Source organism: Ambystoma mexicanum, chromosome 2p (genome assembly GCF_040938575.1).
Source record: "Ambystoma mexicanum isolate Mex_15411 chromosome 2p, UKY_AmexF1_1, whole genome shotgun sequence".
NCBI classification, from domain to species: Eukaryota; Metazoa; Chordata; class Amphibia; order Caudata; family Ambystomatidae; genus Ambystoma; species Ambystoma mexicanum.
This window is the reverse complement of record NC_090923.1, coordinates 859,940,147-859,965,553: the sequence shown is the minus strand read 5'-3', so window position 1 is coordinate 859,965,553 and position 25,407 is coordinate 859,940,147. Positions and strand designations below refer to the sequence as shown.

At 42.5% G+C, this 25,407-nt stretch overlaps 1 protein-coding gene across 2 annotated transcripts in view; it reads right to left on the bottom strand.

Annotated features, from left to right (window-relative positions):
- Positions 1-303: 303 nt before the first annotated feature.
- LOC138566852 (uncharacterized) overlaps positions 304-25,407 on the bottom strand; it is a 155,495-nt gene continuing 130,391 nt past the window's right edge. For both annotated transcript variants that reach the window (XM_069644555.1, XM_069644556.1), the window contains one exon: positions 304-23,661. In XM_069644555.1, coding sequence (XP_069500656.1) covers positions 402-1,625 — 1,224 coding nt within the window. In that variant the 5' untranslated portion in view covers positions 1,626-23,661 and the 3' untranslated portion in view covers positions 304-401. The remainder of the gene's footprint in view (positions 23,662-25,407) is intronic.

The window sequence follows — 25,407 nt, the reverse complement described above, 5'->3', positions numbered from 1 at the left end:
CTTTGACAGATCTGCTCAGCTGTCAGCATGCATATAAGAGACATCACACTCATACAATCTGTCTATCTATGAACCGACAGTGAACAGATGACACAACCCGGGAACCATGAATAATGTATCAAGGCACGCTGTCACTTTCAGAATGTGCACTTATAATTGAATTTACCAATTGAAAAACAGCAACATTGAATAGCGACATAAATAGTCATGGAATATCTTTTTCTTTTTATTATTATTTATTTGTTTTTGGTTTTACAAAGAAAACCTTTACAAAAATTAAAAGAAAGAAAAATGGTAACCCTTATTTGCCAGGAACATTACAAAAACGGAGCGAAATGGACCACCCAAGGTGACTAGGCAAGACAGGTCAAACTTGTAAGTCATGCACACTGTGCCACATTTTAACTGTAGTTTTCTATTATCGAACATTTTTCCAGAACCTTTATGATTGCCATAGTGAGCATGACTTCTTGGCCAGAAATAAGTCTGTCCCAGAAGGAGTCCTGTGTTAAACCCTCCTCTCTAGACACAAATCTTCCAAGCAACTGCAGTCTTGTAATCCAGGTACCCTCGCACTCTAACAACAAGTGTCTAAGAGATTGTAGGTTCGGGGGATCGCAAGACCTGCAGAGCTTTGTTGCTATGTCACCCTGGTTTCTTTGGACCAAAATTTCCCCAGTATGCGCCAGGTTTAATCTTATCCTAAGGAAATTATTTCTAATGTTTTGATCAGGGAACTTTTGGAGATAACGTGGCAGTGTGCCGACTTTTCTCTCCGCTTTCAGAAAGAGATTCGGTGGATTAAGAATCCTGACTCCTTCGATCGCTCGAATCCAGTCACACATTTTGAGTTGTTTTTTGACCTTCGAGGGATTGTGAATAAGTATTTCAGTTGTTAAGTTCAACCTCAGCAGAATGTCTTCCACTTTTCCCTCCAGACTGAGAAGTTGCTTTGATTTTGCCTTTTTGCGTTGTTCATTTACGTCGAAGTATAGAGTGGTCACTCTGGCTGTAATAATATCGCAATAAAGCGATAAGAGCTTCCAATCTGCACGACAGCCCAGGGAAATCAGACCCAATTCAAATCTCAGGCTGGTGAAAGGGGTACATAGTGGGAGGTGTAGTGCTGATTTCCACAAGTGACCCTCGATTTTGTTCCACTCATAATTCCAGAGCAGAGGTTTTGCTTCCAGGCCGTAGAGGAGAACTGGAATTGCTTTGCCAATGTAGAATTTTACAAGTGGTGATATTGAGAATTTGCAGAACTTCCCTTTTAAGTTCTTCATCTGGGCCATGATTTTAGAGGTTTTTCCAAGTATAACCGATATCACCTTGCTCAAGGTTGGGGAAGCGAAGATTTCATAGCCCAGGTAAGTGAGCTCATCAACCCCAGGAATTTCCTTGCCATCTAGAGTCCAGATCCTAGAGGGCAGGTTTTTCCTAGGATGTTTGAATATGAGAATTTTGGATTTTGAAGGATTGATTATGAGACCATTTAGCTTGGCATATTCACGTAGTTTGAGCAGGAGCCGCTGCAGCCCAATCGCAGAGCCATCCAACAAGACGATGTCATCCGCAAAAGCCAGCCAATGTGTTCTTCTCCCATTTATCCTAGGCAATATCATTGAAGCTGAAGCAAGGAAATCCCCAAGGTCTGACAAGAATAAGTTGAAGAACAAAGGGGCACCTAAGCACCCTTAAGTACCTGTATTACCTCTTAGAGGTTGCCGACGTTGTCCAACCTCACCCTGATGGTGATATGGTGATAGCCAATAGGGGAGATGGAATCCCCCAGTTATAGAGCTTCTGTCAGAGAAGTGACCTGTCCACTAGATCCAACGCTTTGGACAGGTCCACCCTTTCCCCGAATAGCAGAGTACCCTCCTTTTCGTTGGAACTTTCACTAAGTAGATTCAGGAAGAGACCATTTAAGCTGGTATAGAGTCCTTTCCTGAAACCCGTTTGGTACTGGGAGAGAATCTGATTGGCATCAACCCAGATTGTGAGTTCTTTCAATAGTAGTCGCATAAAAAGTGTGCTGTCTATATCCAGGAGGGCGATCGGTCGATAGCTGCAAGGGCTAAACCGGTCGCCCCCTTTGAAAAATGGGATGATTAATGCGCTCTTCCGTGATGGAGGGTAGATCCTGTTCAGCAGCTTTGCCCACAGTTTGGGCTGATTTTCTAATACCTGATAGGTGAGACCATTAGGTCCAGCTGCCTTTGATGTGGAGGCAGATAGGATGAGCTCCTCAATGTCTTGTTGATTAAAGACAATGACCAATCAGTGGAAGGCCCACTAAACTCTATCGAACCCGGGTGTTCAAAGTTCTTGGTCAGATAGTCGATCCATTTCTGCTCTGGAACCAAGTTGCAAAGTGAACTATTGTGACCAGTCTCCAGTTGATTTAGTGCTGCCTAGAAGCTTCTGAAGTTATTCGCATTAAGTAAGTGAAGCATTTTCTCCCCATCTTCTTGTAATATTTGATGTTTATGATTCTCGTTCCAGTTTCTGTAGGATTGTTTGGCCTTCTTAATTTTTTGCAGGTTGTCACGATGGTCTTCTCTTCCCTTTTTCTTTATGTGGCGTATTATTTGTCGCAGGATTCTCTTTTGTTTATGTATTTCTTCATCAAAATGATGGATATGTATTTGTTTTCCTGCAGCCTTTATCTCATTGGGGGAACAAATTGACCACACAAAATTCCCACATTTTTCTGGGTGGAATTCTTCGATCCACAATGGTGCGGGAATTGCTTCAAGAAGTTCATTCAGTTTTTTCCCTCCATGTTTAAATTTGGCCACTCTCAATTTGCCTTTTGAGCCTACCAGTTCCTGGGGGCTGAGCTGGTTAGAGGCTTTCTGTGAATCCGGGAACCGAAGTTCCAAGCTGGCATGATCACTGCCTCCTTCCCAGTTGAGAGTGAGGCTCGGGCAATATAATGAGAGACCTGATGTTACAAAGATGTAATCTAATGTGGAGTGCGAGGACCCCTGACGCCATGTGTGACCTCCTGATTCCTTACCCCCATTTTGCTCAGGAATCCTTTCGAGATCCCAGGAGGAGAGGAAGTCCCATCAGTATTTCCCCTTTCGTAGCCTCCCCGGTTTAGATTGTGCAGCCCGCGCATTCCCTGGGATAATATGGTCTGCATTAAAGTCCCCTGCTACTATGATATGAGCTCCCTCATATTCAATCTTCACTGCTGTCAGAATGGTGTGTAAGTTTTCTGTAAACTCTTGGAGATTTATACTGGCTGGGTTCCAATAAATGTTGATGAGCACTAAGGTTGTGCTAGAGTTGTCTAAGTCTAGCTCCGCTTTGCTGGCTTGTATGCCTGCCACATTATTGCATAATGGGACAATTTCTTTAATACTTGAGTTTTTGAGTACTGTTATGAGTCCGCCTGCTGATCTCCCTTTTGATTTTTGTGAGGCCCCAATTTTTAGGACTGTAAAACCCTCTATCTCTATGGGGTTGACGAGCCAAGTCTCCTGGAGTAACAAAATATCGTAATTTTGTAACAAATTATTTATAAGTAGCTTTTTCTTTAAAAAGCTGGAGCCTCTCGTGTTCCAGGAGACTACTCCTAAGCCATTTTGCCTAAATACTATTTTGCTCCTCACCAAGTTTCGAGAAGATTTGTGAAATAATCTCAGGGAGTTTCATTATGAGATTCTCATTCAGATTAAGTCCAGATGTCAAATTCCTTGATGGCTCTATCACTGAAATAACTACTCCTGCAGGGTTTGAGGCATCTTCTCTTCCTATTTGGATGCTGGTGTGGTTTCTAGGCCTGTCTTCCTCTTCCCGCTCAAACACCATCAAGCCTGCTCTGGCCAGTTCAATTTTGTTACTAATGAGGGCCTGTTGGGCTCTTCTGGAGTTTAGACCGACTTCCACAAAAAATTATCATCAGCTTCTGGAAATTTAACATACTCAATGTCATCTGATGTGAAAAGAAACAGATTGTAGTTTTTTCTGATTTCTGACAGCAGGGCTGATCTGCAAAGTGAAGTATACCTGTTTGGTTTCTCAAGTCTTAGCCAAACCCTTGGAATTGTGAAGTTAGCCACTTCTGGCTCTACTTTCCTTGCAAAAGTAGTGTGATAGGGGCCATCTAGCTCCTCTCTACCCCTGCTCTGTGGGCGCGGCTCTAAATTTCTAGATTTTCCCAAGCCATTCCGACAATCCACTTCATTGAGTGCCCAATTGAGGCTTTGTCAGAAATGGCCAGAGGCTGAGGAGAAGCCAGAGTTGATGTTCGAACAGAAGGTTTCACAGCGGTTTTTAAGAAGATGGGAGCTAATCTGATGTTATTTGTGCTTTTTGTAAAGCCACACCGCTGATGTTATCTTTTTTTTCTTTTTGGGCCTTATTTTTTAGGAAAATAGGGGCTAGCTTAATGTTCGTGTGGGCCATTTTTAAACTTTGATTGTTGGAAACCCCACTCACGGTACTTATGGGCTCAGTTTGTATGCCCATATTTGAGGTTAGTAACTTCATGTCACTTTTCCCCTCCCTTGTTTTTACAGGAGCCTTTTTTTTCCATTTTTGCCAGGACCCCCTTTACTGGTCTTAGATTTACTTTGGCTTGTGCTCTGAGTTGGTTCAACAACTAGGGGTACATCGACATCTAGATCTGGTGTTTTGTCCTCAATCAATGTAATTTTTTGCAGAAATGCATTAGTTCCAGAGTTTTTAGAAACTATTTTTTTTTTATTTTTTGATTTTTACAAAGTTTTCTCCGACTGTGGGAAAGGACGAGTATCTTTAGCATTGGCCCTCTTTTTCTGCTTTTGTCGTCTTCTTCTCTTGGGGTTGCGGGGAGTCACTGGACTGAGATTTACTTCTCCATGTGAGCAGTCATGGGGGTTTGCGGTAGTGACTTCCTGTGGGCTCTCCAGGATCTCCTCTATACCTTCTATATCTACGTTAGCAAGTCTTCGGAATTCTTCTAAGACCGAATCTGACAATGGAGTATCATCAAAACAATCGAAAGGACCCTCTTCTATCTGTGGTTGATTCTTGGTTGTGATGTTTCGAATTTCCACTGGGAGATTTTTTAAGAGTTGCTCTTTGCCCCTTCCTTTAGTAAGATATGGATTTGGGTGAGGTCCAATCCTTGTTTCACTCCCTCTATTTGTGAGTCTTTTATGGTTGGAATCACGATTATGTTCATGATGTTGTTGAGTGCCGTCGTTGTTGATTCATTCTTTGACACTTCGTTCGCAAGTTCCAACAAAACGCCTGCTTGTGTTTGCACCTCTGTTTTTAGGAGTTCAAACACAGAGACCAGGGAGTTCAGTACGAAGCTCATTGCTGTCAGTGTATTTCCACTAGCTGGAGAGGACACCCCTGGAGGCGGAGTAGTGGGCCCTTCTTGTTCAGCTTGGAATCCCAGCAGTGCTTTCTGGGGTGTTGGTTGATATCAGTCCTATTAGGCGGGGGCAAACAATAGGTAAGGAGGGTGATGGACTTTCATCGCCCTCCTGATTTTCCCTGGAGTGCTGGCCAGTAATAACTGAAAGTTCGGCTAGGTCATTAGTGCTCTTGTTCCTTTTTCTGGCAACGTGTTCATTAATTCTACTCTGGATTTTTTTAGTTGTTAATGTGTATTCCAGCCCTCTTTTCCATCCTTCTTGAATGAGGGGTGGAGGGAAATAAACTTCAATAGCCAGCTGGCTGCCTGGGTCAATGGTGGCCTGAGTGACCCGAATGGTTGGCTGGGATGTTCCTGGGACAGTAGAATCGAGCGCAGCTGAGGCCGCATTGCCCTGGCCAGCCAGGTATGAACCTCCTTGGTCCGCCATATCTTCCGGAAGAGGTGAGCTCCAGAGTCTCATCTATAAACCTCCCAGCTAGATCGAATTAAAATAAGATAGAAGCGCACCAACCTCAGGAGCAAGATTTGATTGAGGACTGCTGGAATGGTATACAATGCAGTGAGGCCAGAAATGTACCTTTAGTGCCTCCGCACCAAACAGTCGCTCAACAGTCACTGGGCTTGACTCCTGACGGGCCTAACGCCGCAAGGGTGGTTGTGTCTGCCTTTTAAAGATGGGTAGAGTCACGTGCTTTGCCACGTGACCGCAGATCAGCTCCGCCTCTTCCAGGAAGTGTGTGCTCCCAGCAAGAGCTCCTTATCAGCTCGCAATGCTGGGCTGAGATCAGCAGCAGGTAACGTTCGTTTTTAGGAAAAAAGAAATTCTCCTACAAAGATAGGCACTCTCCACTCGGGCGGTTGTGTGTGCCTTTTAAAGAGGGATAGAGTCACGTGCTTTGCCACATGACCACAGATCAGCTCTGCCTCCTCCAGGAAGTGTGTGCTCCCAGCAAGAGCCCCTTGTCAACTCGCAATGCTGGGCTGAGAACGGCAGCAAGTAACGTTTGTTTTTAGGAAAAAAGCAATTCTCCTTCAAAGATAGGCAATCTCCACTCGGGCGGTTGTGTCTGCCTTTTAAAGATGGGTAGAGTCACGTGCTTTGCCACGTGACCGCAGATCAGCTCCGCCTCCTCCAGGAAGTGTGTGCTCCCAGCAAGAGCCCCTTGTCAGCTCGCAATGCTGGGCTGAGAACAGCAGCAGGTAACATTTGTTTTTAGGAAAAAAGGAATTCTCCTTCAAAGATAGGCACTCCTATCATTTAGATAGTCATGGAATATCATTCAGCAAGAAAAAACAGCAAAAGAGAAATTTCAACATGAGAACACAGTGTACATTTCACCCTCTTCGACCTTGGGTCATAAAGATTTGGCAAGAACTAAGTTTAGTATAAAATGTAATTTACCCAAATGACATTTGAAAGGTGCTGAATTCTTTTACATAAAAAATAACACTTGACTGAACACATTCGCACATCTGCGCCTCAATTATCATAAATATACTCACATCAAATAGGAGCAAGGTTCTTTGTCGTCCTCCCAGCATAAAGCAGTTCCCCAAACCGTGCACTCAGGTAACGCAGTTAGAAGGCAGCAACCTCTCTCTGACCCATCTTCTCAGAATGCTGCCTGGGATAATCTTGCCTTTCTGCACAGCACGGCTCTGCCCTCTCTGCTGAGAGCTGCACTCCTGGTCTCATCTGGACAAAATACTGACCCACCTCTTCTGCCTGATAAATGTATGTGTTAGCCCTGTCACTCAAACTACAACCTGTCCTTTCTTCTGATGTCTACATCAACCGAGCTGTTTGTCATCTCTTTCCTCAGAGAACCACCTCTCCATGATGTTTGTATCAATTGCTTCTTGAGAAGTACAATAGCGCCTTCTGAACGAAACCAGAGCCAATGCACTCTGCCTGCACGTTTAAACTTCCACTGAAAAACATAATCTGTCATCTGGAGCATTTTGCACTGCTTTGTTAAAGGTTAAAATATTAATTAGTGGAAAATTTTAGTTGATTCATTTGGGTTAACATATGTATTCAGTGAAAACTGGACAGATGGCCCATTAACCATAAAATGGATCATTTTAAATGTGCTTAATGTGCATTTACATTTGCTGTCTGTAGTTTGCATTCAATTTACTGCCTCCACTGAAAATAATGTCATGTTCCACTTACTGCCTTCCCTGTATAGTGTCACTACATCTCCACTATCTCTCCCTACACATCTCATTTTACATCTCCCTCCTTTTTCTCATGCTGGGATCACCTGAGATATCAATGCAGGAGAAACACAACAACCTTTTCAGAATAGAAATTAAAAAATGGAAAAAAATAATATATATATCCATGTGTATTCCCCATTGAAGTGTCAATATTTGAAATAAATGAAATGTCCATATTTAAAATAACCATATGCATTAAATTGCAGGCTCATTATTTATGTACATTTTCCAACTTCAGGGAACAAGCAACATTTTCAAACAAAAATCTCACCATCTTCTGCCAATAGTTAAATCTCCATTTTTGTAGAACACAGCATCGGAGTATGCTCCATATGCAATAAATGGAAAATAAAATAAAAGTGAAGATCATGTCATTTTTACTTCCTGGTACTCAGAATGTACAGGAGTATGTCTCCAGAATGTCCTGTCCATTATTTTTTGTATTAGCACTGTACACAATGCTGTCATCAGCAGAACACCTCCAGTCCGGCACTCCATTGAATCGACTCCACATTCGTTCTCTATGCCATCTCATGCTCCTTATCTTCACCCCCTTTCTCTCTGTCCATGGTCTTTCCAGGGGCCTTCGATCCTGTGGCATCCTCCAAGGGCCAGCGCTCCAAGGATCCGGCCCTGCCGCAGCAAGGAATTAGACATATAAAGTAAGCAGAAAAAAAACAGATTCAGTACCTAGCATAAAACAATTTTCTATCCCTCTTCTGCTGCAATATCTGAAAATAAAATTGGATTGTCATTATGGTGGCTCCACGGATACTGTCTGCCAACTGGAACACCTGAAAATAAATCCATCATTATACAAAATAAAACAAACATCCCACACCATGCAACCAAAATAATTATAAAAATACACGCCTCCCCCATTATGTTTCTTCATCTCAAAACCCCTTACCATTTCCCATTATATCCACTGAAAAGCAGATGTATTTACCTTGATTCTTGTGTTAGCTCTATTTTTACTGCATTTATTATTTTTATTCAACTAGTCTCAACTTGCTCCAACCTTCTCACCTCATGTTTCGGGTGGAAAGGCTTTATTTGATTTACATGGATATTTTGTTCCATTGTCACTTCACCCTCCTTTTTAACTTATCTGTACACCACAGGGGACACCTTGTCTATTATTTCAAATGGCCTTTGCCACGCTGCAAGAACTTTAGAGTTTTTATGCTTGATATCCCAATTTGTATTCCCTTACAGATGTCTTCCTGTCATAATATGTTTTTGCACTATCAGCAGCCCTCTCTAGATGCCGCTGCACAAATGCAAAGGCACATTGTAAATTCTTCCTTAACCCTTCCACATATATGTGAATTGTGGATGCATTTACAAGAAATTGCTCAGGCGTCCTGTACAGTAACCGTTGCGGTAACACCATCTTTCTCCCTGTCGATATTTCATGAGTACTGCCATTTGTTAATTTACCAGGGGTCAATCTGATGGTCATCAATACTAAAGGCAGCCGAAGATCCCAACTAGAGCCAGCCTCAGCCACACATTTCTTTAATATATCTACAATGGACCTAAACCTCTTTTCATTAATGGAGCTCTATGCATAGGTGAAGCAGGCTGAAATGGTGCACATACCAGACACCCTCTGGTGTATAGTTAAACATCTTGCGACATATGTGGCCAATAAGCATAATCTTTAAAAATGTCAAAAGTTTTTTGTGAACTTCTGTGTCCTGCAGTTATCGCGTCATGTGCATGATGTAACATCAGTCCCGGAAATGACAGAGGCACCACTTATTGGATTTGACCTGTTACAGATTATCAAATCGTCAATCCATTTTATAACCAAAGTCTCTTTTTGTTTTTTAACAGTACCCTCAACTCTTCTTTTCCTTTGCAATCCTTTTCAGTCAGAGGATGTTGTTCTGCATCCACTAAATGATCATAAATTGTGCCTAGAATTGGGTCTTCTTTTTGTTCTTTGATCAGGTTCTGATCTGGTGTATCATAACTCCATTGTATTAGAGGCCGTTCGACTTCTTTTGGAGATTTAGAGCGTGTGATTGCATCTACCTGTATTTCTCCAAGTAGGTGTTCATTGGGAAACAACTCTCCCATCACAGCTCGAATTTTGACTAATTGATCTGCTTTGTCATTCCCATCCTTGTCCTCACCTGGTGTCTTGAAATGGCCACGGATCTTCCTCCAGTGTATTATTAATTCATTTTCTGACACTAGTTTTTCTATGGCTTGGATCATTTTCCCATGTTTAAGAGGCTTTTTGTTATATGTGAGCATACCTTTTGCCTTCCAGCCAGGTATATATTCCACAAAACTATTTTGTGGCTAATCAGAGTCAGTCACTAAAACTATCTATTTGAGTTTATTCTCAACTGAAGTAGCAACTGCCTTGTAAATAGCAGCTAACTCTGCTATTTGGCTACTCCTAGATCCATTTCTCATGCTGGCACTTGGAACGTTGTCACGTTTAAACCAGATATTTCCCATTCCTGCCACAGGCTCTTTTTCTGCATTATTTCCCACATGATACGCGCACGCATCTACATACACTGTTGGAAGATCCTTATACAGAATTCATTAGAAGCTTTATGTGGGGATTGTTCAAACGCATTCAAATTAGATTCTATTTCTGCTTCATCAGGTATACATTCACCTGCACAATCATGCAGATCCACCAGCCCTTGGGCAACTGGGCTCTTTTTATTCTGTCCATATATTACTTCCACAGGGAACCGCTGTAATGCCAACGTCCAAGAAGTATTTCTGGACTGTTCCAAATTAACCAACCTAATTCTTTCACTTTGCAGAAACTGTAGGGGTTGGTGATTTGTTTCAATGATTACTTTTTCCCCTTGAATGATGGGGCAGAAATGCTGCAATGCCCAAACAGTGGTTAGGAGTGCTTTTTCACATTCACTGAATTTAGTTTCAATCTGAGATAACACTGTGTTCGCATAAGCAATTGTTTTGCGATTTAAATCATGCCTCTGAGATAATACAGCTGACATGCATTGATCAGTGAACCCTATTTCTACGAAGAAATACTGGTTCTTCATGGGATAGGACAAAAATGGCGCCTTCGTGAGCCATTCTTTCAGCTTAGCCCCCACTTCACATTGCTCCTTCTCCCACTTCCAGGGTACACATTGCTTCAGTGATTTGGTTAAGGATTGAGTAATCTCTGCATAATCCTCAATATATTTTCTGTTATATCCTGTCATCCCTAATAAGCTCTTCAATCATTTCAAGTTAGTAGGATCTTTCAACTTCTGTATTGCCTCCACCTTTTTCTGTTGTGGATTTAACCCATGCTTATTCACCTCATCACTTTCGTTTTACACCATTGTGCTTTCTGCAAAGATACTTTGGCTCCTGCCATCTGTAACTGGCCAAACACATGTTTAATCTCAATAAAATTACTCTTCAGATTCTCATTTTCAATCAGCACATCATCTACATAAACTATTGTCCCCCTTTCTGTTGCATCGGGGAGCGCCTTCCTCAAAAAGATCCCAAATTCACTCCCACTATTGACATACGCAAAGAGTGTTTTAGACATTGCATATTGGGATTGGTCAAACGAAAATGCAAACAAATTTTGTATATCTTCAGCAAGTGGCACGCACCAGTATCCAGCTGTAAGGTCTAATGTGGTAAACATCTTTGACCCATAGACCTGTGTGAGACATAGAACAATAAATGGAAGTGGACACCTGGAAACAGGTACTCTTTTGTTTAGATCTCGTAACTCTGCACACAAACGCCATTGACCATTCGGTTTCAGCACGCCTAAAATGGGGATATTTGAACTGCTATGATTGGGCCTAATCATCCCTCTGGATTCTAGATTCTTAATTATCTCAGCTAATGATTCCAAACATGACAGTTGCAACCGATATTTATGCACAAATACTGGTTCCCTACCTTGTCCCTCTGGCAAAGTGGCAACATGCAGACTGGTTAGGCCACAATCATATGCGTCTTTGGCAAATCATCTTTAAACTTCATAAATATTTTCATTTGTTTATGCATCTGCAGTCTGAACCTGTTCCTCTACCATTTTTTAAAATTCTGGGAAATCCTCCAATGTAGGAATCTCTGTGCTCTCCTCTAACTGTGTGGCTGTATCTCTTTGGAGAGTAGACAAATTTAAATATTTTGGAATCTTGACTACCAATCCAACACGCTGCTTTAATTTTCCTTTAAATCAAATAATATGCAACTATCTTGGTGAGAGCACACGTTCTCACTTGATTCATAAGGACACACAGACTGAATTTTGAATATTCCTTTAGGTTGGAAGTCCAAAAATTCTGGCAACTCCCCCTGCGCATTCACATATCTTTCATTGATATTCCCAATCACTGCATTACTGAATTACTGCATTACTGAAACATTCAGTATATTGATATTTTTGTATTGCCATTCCTAATGATGAATTCTCTTCTAGATGAATATCCTGGCAGCTTCTATTGTCCACCAGGATTTGCGCAGGTCCATCCCCAACATTTACCAATGTGTATATTCACATTCTAGCTCTTGCTGCCTCATGGATTCATTTAGGCAAACAAATGCATCAGAATCCCTCATCGCCTGTCCATTTCTCTGTTTTAGCATTATGGTAACTTGTGCGTTGAATGCAGGAATGGTGACATCCATCTTCACCTGTAGTTCAATTGTATATGGCACCATTTGTGCACAATTATAAGCTTGCCTCTTGTCTTCAAATTCAGGTGCAGGTCCCCCCAATCTGGACCACACTTTGTGATTAAGGAAATCTAACACTAATCACATCCTGTGGATATTGTAATTTCACAAAAAAACGTTATTCTGCGTCCCACTCACTAGCCACATGTTGTGACAGATAGTTTTCGGGCCAATTGTAATTTTTAGAATGCATCTTCCTACAACTCTATTCCCTGAGTCCGGATTATCCAACCCAAAAATGTGTTGGTTTTCTATTCTGAATATTGGGACCTCTTCCCTGTCAATTATTCACTGGAGTATGTTCTCATTAATGAAACTTCTTTCCTGCTCAAGTGCTAAAGTGGCCTTTATTATTTCAGAATGACCATTTACACAAATAGGGATCCATGGCTGCCCATCTCCATTTGTATTCCAGAAAGGGTCAGAATGTGTTTCGCTGTGTTCATCTCTGAAATGACAGGTGGTTTGTATTTTTCTTCTTTTAAGAAAAAAAATAATATGTTTTCATCTATTTCTGTTTGCCATTTTTTCTTGGGGTCCAAATAAATCTCTCGAGACTGTTTCTCTTCTTCATCTTGCATTTCACCCTGACACATTAGAATGACAGTGCCACCAGGAACACAGCCGTTCTGAAGATAGACTTCCACTGCATCATCTGACTTAAAAACAGTATGGCATTCTTTTATACTGTTGTTTTGTGACCTCACCTTCTTAGCCCTCAATAGCTTTTTGGCTAAGGACCATAAAACCCCATTTACCCCATCAATGAGGGGCGACAACCTCTTCAGGCAATCCGTCACCATCAGAAACGGAATTTCACTGATGTATGTAATCAAAACTTCCTGTCTCATCCTGTGTTTTCCTATCTTTATGTCAACATCATTGACACCTTCAAAAGGTATCTCCTCGCCATTAAAATTGTGCACAGGGCTTTCATTTTGTCTCACTTTGATATGATTTTGTGGGGTTCCCTTCATTGATACTTTTCACTAACTCTTTGGAAATGATCGTGGCCTGTGCACCGTTGTCATTCATTGCAAATGCATTGCATTTCTCTTCCACAGTGATGGGAGCACCATACCTGTCCTCAGCTTCTTCCAGCACATACAAAAAGTGTGAATTTTTACTGATTTCAGGACTCATCTTTCTCAGTCACTTTTCACTTTTTGCCAAACACATGGGCAATTGAAATGATAGCTTTCCCTCCTTTTTGCCCATTTCATTTTTTGAATCTTTGTGCATTTATCCATGTTCAGAACACACCTGGAGTGTAGCCACTGTCTGCCCCTCTGATAGGGGACCATCAGTGTTCACGCTGCAGTTTTTTGACTGAAATCCACACAATAATCATGTGGTAGCTTTTCATTTTCTGTCTCAGAACACCTATTTACATCTTGCAATATATCAGTCTTTTCGGTCATTTGAAATATGTGTGGCTCAAAATACTCTTCAGGTGATCTGCCTTCACCCTCCTTTTCAGCACCCAGTTTTCCTGTCTGGACCTCATTGTTATTCTGACTATCAAGGGAGCGTATTCTGATCACTAACCCTTGCTCTTCATCTGATGTTTTATCGTCGCATAAAATGTCTCCTTTAAATCTGTCTCTCTGTTCTTTAGGTTTTTGTTCAATTTCTCCTTTTTGTCTTTCATCTGAACACACCTCGATAGTTTGATTCAACTCTAAATTAATCCAGACGCCCTTTGTGTGTGGATGTGTACTACTTGTTTCACTTTCACTGGTAGTTATTTTCACATTTGATTCAGCAAGCAATTCAGGTCCATTACACAAAACTATTTCATGGGATTCTTTACTTTTACCATTGCAGGAGCTATTACATAGCCCCTTTTTGTCAGAACGCACAAGATCACTCCTCTGACATTCTGCACCCTCACATGACTGCTGTTTTTGGACTGCACAGAGTTTTTCTATCTGCTCAGACAAAATTTTACTCTGGGACTCAAGGAACTGAAAACTGTCCATTTCCCTGGATTCCTCTCTTTGAGGCCTAGGCCAATATTGGTTAAATTCACCCTGACTGGACCTATTTCGGTATCTCTCAGGAGACTGATTTCTATTTGAGTAATTTCTGAATTCTTGGGTCATAGGAGGTCGAGAACGCGGTGTGACCATCCTTTGGTTGTGGTCGACTGGTGGTGGTGACTGATTATAAAAGCGCAGGACATAGTTCATGATTTGTCTTTCATTTGATGGGAACTGTCCCCTATGCTGATTTACATTTTCAATGAACCTATCCACATACCATGGCCTGTCTTGATGGCCATATACCATAGAGATAGGGTCAAACCAGCTCTGTGCACCTAATCTCTGATTGATTTTGATTTTGTTTGTTATTCATGCCTGATATATCGGGCCGGTATCCCACACTAGGTCTGTAACCCAAATATCTAGGACTAATGTCATTTTCTCGATTGCTCGTATCAAGTGATTGGAACATAGATGTTTGGGGTGGCGTCCTCCGTGGTGGCACGCCTTTCTGGTTATGTTTCATATTGTGCCCTAACTGGGTTTGGGCTGATTCACGTGGCATTTTTTCAGATTTTCTCTCCATTACTGTTGGTGTGGAATCTTTACATTTTGATTTTGCTTCCTTATTTCTAGACCCCTCTTCACTTTGACAATAGATTACTTCATACAGTTTAGTCCCCTGTTCTACAATCCACTCTAGCGCTTTTCCCTGGAAAAATTTAGAAATTAACTGTGATATAATGTCTTTTTGCAGGCCATAAAAGAATGCAGTCTTAAACTCTGCATAATTAGGGCTAAAAGATACATCAAAATGGAAGAACGCTTGTTTTAAATCCTAGAGGAACTGGCGAGGCAACACATTTGGCTTCGCTGTCATTGTATACGCTGCTTTCTTGACATGTTGCATCGACTGGTATGGTGAGAAGTGATGTCTAACCTCTTTTTCAAAGTCTGCCCATGATATGTTTTCCTGTTCATTAAGACCTCTAATGATTCTAGCAGTAGCAGTATCAAGGGTTAGATGAAAGTATTGTCTATACAGTTCCCTGGGTAGTTGAAGAACTTTGAATATATCATGCACTGCTTCTAAGTGATCTCCTATGCAACAATCTCAAGAGGCAGACCTGGACAATGCTGCCTTCTTCAAAAATGTCATTTAAGGGCTGTTTTTGCACCTCACCGCATATGGGATCTTGCCATAAAACAGCATTTTCTAATGACCACACCCCATGGGCAAATAGCTTAGCCTCCAGGTAGTTCACCAGCTAAGAAAAATGTGCTTCAATTTGGGACATAATGACACTGTGCGCAGCACCACACTATCACCTAACATAATTAGTCCCCTTTTAAGTGCACCAGATGGCTGTGCTAAACACACTTGCCATGCCCAGCAACTGTTTTACAGTTTGTTCCCACAAGGCTAACGCACCAAAATATGTTAGGGATTTTGTTAGAGGGCTATTACCAAATTTGGTGGTATTTTAGTACCGTGCTAAAATAGTGGTAACGTGGTGGAACAGCATGTTTATGGTGATGCCCTATATAATGTGACAAAACTCCCCTCTGCACATTTTGTTCTATTTAGGGTTAACTGTATGCACAATCTAGCAGAGTTTGTAACTATGGAAACTTGACAGTGCTAATTGTCATTTCATTCCAGTCACTTATTTACAAAACTGGACTACTGTCTTTGACAGATCTACTCAGCTGTCAGCATGCATAGTTGAGACATCACACTCATACAATCTGTCTCTCTGTGAACCCACAGTGAACAAATGACACAACTCGAGAAACACAAATTATGTATCAAGACACGCGGTAACTTTCAGAATGTGCATTTATAATTGAACTTACCAATTGAAAAAACAGCAACATTGAATAGCAACATAAATAGTCCTGCAATATCATTCAGCAAGAATAAACAGCAAGAGAGAAATTTCAACATGAGAACACAGTATAAATTTCACCCACTTCGATCTTGGGTCATGAAGATTTGGCAAGAACTACCTTTAGTATAAAATTTAATTTCCCCAAATGACATTTGAAAGGTGCTGAATTCTTTTACATAAAAATAACGCTTCCCTGGCTATCTCAGAACACATTCGCGCACATGCAGCTCAATTATCATATATATATTCACATCAAATAGGAGCAAGGTTCTTTGTCGTCCTCCCAGCATAAAGCAGTTCCTCAAACCGTGCACTCAGGTAACCCAGCTTGAAGGCAGCAACCTCTCTCTGACCCATCTTCTCAGACTGCTGCCTGGGATAATCTTGCCTTTCTGCACAGCACCGCTCTGCCCTCTCTGCTGAGAGCTACACTCCTGGTCTCCTCTGGACAAAATACTGACCCACCTCTTCTGCCTGATAAACGTATGTGTTAGCCCTCACACTCAAACTACAACCTGTCCTTTCTTCTGATGTCTACATCAGCCGAGCTGTTTGTCATCTCTTTCCTCAGAGAACCACCTCCCCATGATGTTTGTATCAATTGCTTCTTGAGAAGTACAATAGCGCCTTCTGAATGAAACCAGAGACAATGCACTCTGCCTGCACGTTTAAACTTCCACTGAAAAACATAATCTGTCATCTGGAGCATTTTGCACTGCTTTGTTAAAGGTTAAAATATTAATTAGTGGAAAGTTTTAGTTGATTAATTTGGGTTAACATATGTACTCAGTGAAAACTGGACAGATGGCCCATTAACCATAAAATTGATCATTTTAAATGTGCTTGATGTGCATTTACATTTGCTGTCTGTAGTTTGCATTCAATTTACTGCCTCCACTGAAAATAATGTCATGTTCCACTTACTGCCTTCCCTGTATAGTGTCACTACATCTCCACTATCTCTCCCTACACATCTCATTTTACATCTCCCTCCTTTTTCTCATGCCGGGATCACCTGAGATATCAATGCAGGAGAAACACAACAACAGATCATCCGGAGTCCGGGAGCGGGCAGGAGCCCCTCCCCAGCACACCGTACTAGGACCAGTTCCAGCTGCACTCTCGTGCACACAGACTAACACGAGGATCACCCTGCTTGCACACTGAAGCAGATGCCCCATCACGGATCCCTATCTGCAGCATTTCTCAGCCAGCAGCATAAACAAGCCTCGATGCTCCCCGCATCCAGGCGAAGCTCCGGATCAGCTGGGAAGCCTTTGTTCCCCGTGCGCCTGCCTCTAAGATGGCCGCCCGATCGGCATGAAAACGAGGCTGTTGTGCCAGTTGCCGAGCAACGCCTAGCTTTTTGCCCAGAACCCCCCACCGGCAGGCGGAAGCCGGCCCTCCACCCGAGAAGGCCCTCACTGAAAAGGCTTGTTTCTTCACCATTTGAATCAGATCATCCGGAGTCCGGGAGCGGGCAGGAGCCCACCCCCAGCACACCGTACTAGGACCAGTTCCAGCTGCACTCTCGTGCACACAGACTAACACGAGGATCACCCTGCTTGCACACTGAAGCAGATGCCCCATCACGGATCCCTATCTGCAGCATTTCTCGGCCAGCTGCATAAACGAGCCTCGATGCTCCCCGCATCCAGGCGAAGCGCCGGATCAGCTGGGAAGCCTTTGTTCCCCCGTGCGCCTGCCTCTAAGATGGCCGCCCGATCGGCATGAAAACGAGGCTGTTGTGCCAGTTGCCGAGCAACGCCTAGCTTTTTGCCCAGAACCCCCCACCGCCAGGCGGAAGCTGGCCCTCCACCCGAGAAGGCCCTCACTGAAAAGGCCTGTTTCTTCGCCTGTTTGGCGTATGTGAGCGCTACACCCAACCTACATCACTGACCGGAACTGAATCTGCTGTGCTGGAGCCCTCACACTTGGAAGCATCTCCGGCTGCACCAGGGAGGAGTAGGAGCTCCCTCCACCCACCACAGAAGCAGCAGGCGATAGGATCGAGACCCATGTGCCGTGCCAAATACAAGGTAGGCCAGATGCCTCTCCCAGCTCCACTCTAGTTCTTGGGAACATGATTGTTTTCTCTACCACAGTCAATTGCACCTTAGCATTCCAACCCGCCAGCTTGTGCCTATAGATCTGCGCTCTGGCACCCTAATTCCGTCCTCGCACATGACACTTTCAACTCTGTAGCTTAGGCAAGACCTGGAACTCAGCTGCTGCCTTACGGCTCTATTGGCTTAAGTGTCCTACTCGAACCCAGGTGCTACCCAATTCAGCCTATTGTCCTACTCTGGACTCAGACCTTGCCACACTGCATCATGTGCTGCACTTAGGGTCGCCAATAGACCACTCTTGATTTGTGCCTTATGATTTGTGTTGTGCCTTATGGTCGCCAATAGATCACACCTGAACTGTGTTGCACCTTACGGACGCTAATAGACTCACTTGATGTGTGCCTTCTGACTTGTGTTGTGCCTTATGGTCGCCAATAGACCACACTTGATTTGTGTTGTGCCTTATGGTCGCCAATAGACCACACTTCATTTGTGTTGTGCCTTATGGTCGCCAATACTACACCTGATTGTGTTGTGCCTTATGGTCGCCAATAGACCACACTTGATTTGTGCCTTCTGACTTGTGTTGTGCCTTATGGTCGCCAATAGACCACACTTGATTTGTGTTGTGCCTTATGGTCGCCAATAGACTACACCTGATTGTGTTGTGCCTTATAGTCGCCAATAGACTACACCTGATTGTGTTGTGCCTTATGGTCACCAATAGACCACACCTGAACTGTGTTGCAACTTACGGTCGCTAATAGACTACACTTGATTTGTGCCTTCTGACTTGTGTTGTGCCTTATGGTCACCAACAGACCACACCTGATTTGTGTTGTGCCTTATGGTCGCCAATAGACTACACCTGATTGTGTTGTGCCCTATGGTCGCCAATATACTACACTTGATTTGTGCCTCTGATTTGTGTTGTGCCTTATGGTCGCCAATAGACTACACCTGATTGTGTTGTGCCCTATGGTCGCCAATAGACTACACCTGATTTGTGCCTCTGATTTGTGTTGTGCCTTATGGTCGCCAATAGACCACATTTGATTTGTGTCATGCCTTCTAATTTGTGCTGTGCCTTATGATCGTCAATAGGTGAAACACTGCCCTAGTTACTTTATGTATCCCAATGTGTTTTTGGCTGCTCTGTGACTCTCGCATTTAGTTGATACACCGCCTTAGTTAGCTCATCTGTACTTGCCTAGTTTGCCACCACTTGTACTGGCCAGTTTGCCTGCCCATCTAGGTCCTAGCCTATTTGTACTTGCCTAGATTACCTAACTACCAATATAATGTCTCTTTATAGATTGCTTAGACTTCCCTGCTACCGAATTGCTATAACTTATATAGTTACACGCCTTTGCATGTAGCACCAGCCTACACCTATAGCCCTAACTTGGACTTGCCTATCATCAACTCCTCCCTGCCCACGACCATAATGAAAATCACCCAATACCAAACCTTACACCTTGTACTGAGCCTCCTCACCACCATGGCACTTGCATCCGCTGCCTCATACCCTTCTAAGGACAGAAACATGAGACTGAGGGCAAGATTGTCCCGTCTTCATGAACCATCATCCCACCACAACTATAGAGGTTATATCGATCTAGCAAACAAACGTTTGCAATACTTCAAATCTGCCACTATACACCCTGCCCCCATAACTAGTAACCAGTCACCTCCACAAAGAGTCACCCCTACTAAAAATAAACAACTTCCCTCGACTAAACCAACCAGTACCTTATCACTAACTGGATCTCTCATCAATGCCAGATCTATGGTAGCCCACGCTACAGAGATCTCGGACACCTTAACCAATGAAAATTTAGACCTACTAGTCATAACCGAAACATGGCTCCATGAGGCGGCTGGCCCTGCCATCATGCTAGCTATACCTGACGGCTACCAAATACTAAGAGTTGACAGACCCAACACCAAAGGAGGTGGCCTAGCTATCATCCATAAATCTACCTTACCTATTAGATTAGCTACTACCTTGCTATTTCCATCATGTGAACTCCTTACTGCTAAACTTCACCTTTCTTGTAACCGCACCCTCACCATGTATGTCATCTACAGACCACCTGGACCACTAGGAACCTTTGAAGACGACCTAACAAGTATCCTAACTAATAATACTAAAGACCATGCTCAAATACTATTACTGGGAGACCTTAACTTGGGCTTTAATGACTGGAATGACAAACACGCCCTATCTGTTGCCTCACTTTTGAATGACTATGCCCTAACACAAAAAATCTCCTCCCCTACTCATGCCAAAGGCAGGACCCTAGACTGGGTTGCTGATTGGAATTGTAACATTAGCATTACCAACATAATGCCACAATCCTGGACTGACCATTATTTAATTGTATTCAATGCCTCACTTGAATTATCCGACCCAAACCTATACTTATGGCCCCGCCACTCCCCACCAGAAGTAAAAAAGACATCACAGCAGAACAACTCCTACCCCACCTCCTCCCCACTCTCGACAATCTAGATAACATCACAGACCCCACGTCGCTTGTGGAAGCCTATGATAACACGATGATCAAGGCACTTGACTTGATTGCCCCTACTAAACACGCAAAAGCAAACAACTCTGTCACCTAAACAACTGGTTCACACCACACTTGAACGACCTTAGAATTCAAAAAAGAAAGCTGCAGTCAATTTGGCAACACTCACCCACTGAGGAGAACAAAATTAAATTAGCCACTCTCGCCAAACAGTATAAAAAGGAAATTATAAGCAACAAAAGAAATACCTTTAATGATAGAATATCTAAGGCCAAATCAGATGCCAAGGAGCTATTCTCCATCCTCCGTGAAATGGAATCACCTATAACCCCGACTGACAACATTCCTAAAAATAAGCTCTGGTGCACTAATATACAAAATGCCCTGGCGGGCAAAATTAGCTTGCTCCAAACCAAAATTGCCAATAAAAAAGTTTCCGTGCTCCTGCCAACGGAACCTACACCTCAACCACAGCTCCCTCCAAACCAACCTAACACCCCTCACCTATTTAGCTCCAGACAAATATCTATATTGGAGACAGAAAAAATCATACTTTCTCTAAAGCCTTCCAACTGCAAAGGAGACAATTGCCCGGCTCAAATTATAAAGGATGCAGCTAGAGACCTAATCCCCTTCATCTCTAAACTCATCAATGCATCCTTTAAGTCTAACCTAGTGCCCAATAACCTCAAACAATCCTGGGTGCTTCCCTTGCTAAAAAAACAATCACTTGACCCCGCAATACCGACAAATTACAGACCCATCACCACCGTCCCATTTCTGCTTAAAATTATTGACAGAGTAGCATACCTGCAAATTCAGGACTACTTAGAAACTAACAATCTACTAGGCTCACGGCAATCTGGCTTCCGTCCCCTTCATGGTACTGAAACAGCCCTGATTGACCTCAAGACCCAAATTGACGAGTTGAAGGACAATGGTAAATCAGCTATGCTACTCCTCCTTGACCTATCTGCGGCCTTCGACTTGGTAGATCACGCAGTCTTATGCAATCACCTAAGTTCTGCCGCTCATTTTTCAAGTGATGCCATAACCTGGGTACAATCCTTCCTTGCAAACTGGACAATGAGAGTCTTCTCCCCCCTAGCAGCCGCTGATCCCACACAAGTTTCATGCAGTGTCCCTCAAGGATCATGTGTATCTCTGACGATGTATAACATCTTTACTAAGCCCCTGTTTGACAAGTTGGACAGACTGGGTATCATCGACACTAATTACGCAAATGACACTCAGATCCTAATCCCCCTTTCGGGCAACTTCTTGGAAGACACAGCCTTAGTAAATAAGATATATCTCCTCATTCAGGCATGGATGGCATCTCACGGCCTCTGCCTGAATGATGACAAGACTGAGTTACTGATCCTCGGCTCAGAGCTGGCCATCAAAAAACTTGACCCAAACTATGCCTCATTCAACATCGACAATAATGTCATCAAAGTGATGCCTTCAGTCAAAACCCTTGGGGTCTATCTCGACTCAGCGCTCACCTTCAAGAAACAAACTAACTCACTAGCATCTTCTACTGCATATACTTGCAAATTGATCCGGGCATGTAGACCATTTCTAACTGAGACTAGCTGCATCACACTAGCTAATGCACTCATCATATCCAAGTTGGATTACTGTAATGCTCTTTATGCAGGATCTAACAAGTATATCCTTGATAAACTCCAAACTCTCCAAAATAACGCTATTAGAGTAGCTTTAAATATTCCTAATAGAGCTCATATCTCCACCTCTAGGAAAAATATCCACTGGCTAAAAATCAAAGACAGGATTGCCCTCAAATCACTCTCCCTCACCTCCAAATGTCTTAACAATATAGCCCCCCCTTACCTGGTAAACAGAGTCCACAAGAGAACTTCAAACCGTCCCACTAGAATGACTAACGCCTATACCTTAGTGGTCCCTAGATACAAAAAGAGTACAGCTGGCGGTTCTAGTTTTCCAGTCATAGCTGCGCAAACTTGGAACAAACTCCCTCTGGATCTCAGAATGGACCAACCTTACCCTAGCTTCAGACGAAAAGTCCTCAGCTGGATACACTCCAATGACACTTAGCTTGACCGTCCCATTGCCACCTGCTCTAGAGACACTAGATGACTGTAACTAGATGAATTGATTTCGGGTTAACTAGCTTGAACTGTAGTTTCGCATTTTCTTGGACACGCACCTTTATTACCAATGTGAACTGTATAAACTGTATTTTTCCTGTAACCAAGTTCTCAAGTATCCTTGTATTGTCTGCCCCCAGCTACCCCTTCGGGTTTGGTTTTGCGCTATACCAAATAAACAAGCAAACAAACAAACCTTTTCAGAATAGAAAAAAAAAATATATATATCCATGTGTATTCCCCATTGAAGTGTCAATATTTGAAATAAATGAAATGTCCATATTTAAAATAACCATATGCATTAAAATGCAGGCTCAATACTTATGTACATTTTCCAACTTCATGGAACAAGCAACATTTTTAAACAAAAATCTCATCATCTTCTGCCAATAGTTAAATCTCCATTTTGGTAGAGCACAGCATAGCAGTATGCTCCATATGCAATAAATGGAAAATAAAATAAAAGTGAAGATCATGTCATTTTTACTTCCTGGTACTCAGAATGTACAGGAGTATGTCTCCAGAATGTCCTGTCCATTATTTTTTGTACTAGCACTGTACACAATGCTGTCATCAGCAGAACATCTCCAGTCCGGCACTCCATTGAATCGACTCCACATTCGTTCTCTATGCCATCTCATGCTCCTTATCTTCACCCCCTTTCTCTCTGTCCAGGGTCTTTCCCCGGGCCTCCGATCCTGTGGCATCCTCCAAGGGCCAGCGCTCCAGGGATCCCGCCCTGTCGGAGCAAGGAATTAGACATATAAAGTAAGCAGAAAAAAAACAGATTCAGTACCTAGCATAAAACAATTTTCTATCCCTCTTCTGCTGCAATATCTGAAAATAAAATTGGATTGTCATTATGGTGGCTCCACGGATACAGTCTGCCAACTGGAACACCTGAAAATAAATCCATCATTATACAAAACAAAACAAACATCCCACACCATGCAACCAAAATAATTATAAAAATACACGCATCCCCCATTATGTTTCTTCATCTCAAAACCCCTTACCATTTCCCTTTATATCCACTGAAAAGCAGGTGTATTTACCTTGATTCTTGTGTTAGCTCTATTTTTACTACATTTATTATTTTCATTCAACTAGTCTCAACTTGCTCCAACCTTCTTACCTCATGTTTCGGGTGGAAAGGCTTTATTTGATTTACATGGATATTTTGTTCCATTGTCACTTCACCCTCCTTTTTAACTTTTCTGTACACCACAGGGGACACCTTGTCTATTATTTCAAATGGCCTTTGCCACGCTGCAAGAAATTTAGAGTTTTTATGCTTGATATCCCACTTTGTATTCCCTTACAGATGTCTTCCTGTCATAGTATGTTTTTGCCCTCTCTAGATGCCGCTGCACAAATGCAAAGGCACATTGTAAATGCTTCCTTAACCCTTCCACATATTTGTGAATTGTGGATGCATTTACAAGAAATTGCTCAGGCGTCCTGTACAGTAACCGTTGCGGTAACACCATCTTTCTCCCTGTCAATATTTCATGAGGACTGCAATTTGTTGATTTACCAGGGGTCGATCTGATGGTCATCAATACTAAAGGCAGCCGAAGATCCCAACTAGAGCCTGTCTCAGACACACATTTCTTTAATATATCTACAATGGACCTAAACCTCTTTTCATTAATGGAGCTCTATGCATAGGTGAAGCAGGCTGAAATGGTGCACATACCAGAGACCCTCTGGTGTATAGTTAAACATCTTGCGACATATGTGGCCAATAAGCATAATCTTTAAAAATGTCCAAAGTTTTTTGTGAACCCCTGTGTCCTGCAGTTATTGCGTCATGTGCATGATGTAACATCAGTCCCGGAAATGACAGAGGCACCACTTATTGGATTTGACCTGTTACAGATTATCAAATTGTCAATCCATTTTATAACCAAAGTCTCTTTTTGTTTTTTAACAGTACCCTCAACTCTTCTTTTCCTTTGCAATCCTTTTCAGTCAGAGGATTTTATTCTGCATCCACTAAATGATCATAAATTATGCCTAGAATTGGGTCTTCTTTTTGTTCTTTGATCAGGTTCTGATCTGGTGTATCATAACTCCATTGTACTAGAGGCCGTTCGACTTCTTTTGGAGATTTGGAGCGTGTGATTGCATCTACCTGTAGTTCTCCAAGTAGATGTTCAATGGGAAACAACTCTCCCATCACAGCTCCAATTTTGACTAATTGATCTGCTCTGTCATTCCCATCCTTGTCCTCACCTGGTGTCTTGAAATGGCCACGGATCTTCCTCCAGAGTATTATTAATTCATTTTCTGACACTAGTTTTTCTATGGCTTGGATCATTTTCCCATGTTTAAGAGGCTTTTTGTTATATGTGAGCATACCTTTTGCCTTCCAGCCAGGTATATATTCCACAAAACTATTTTGTAGCTAATCAGAGTCAGTCACTAAAACTATCTATTTGAGTTTATTCTCAACTGAAGTAGCAACTGCCTTGTAAATAGC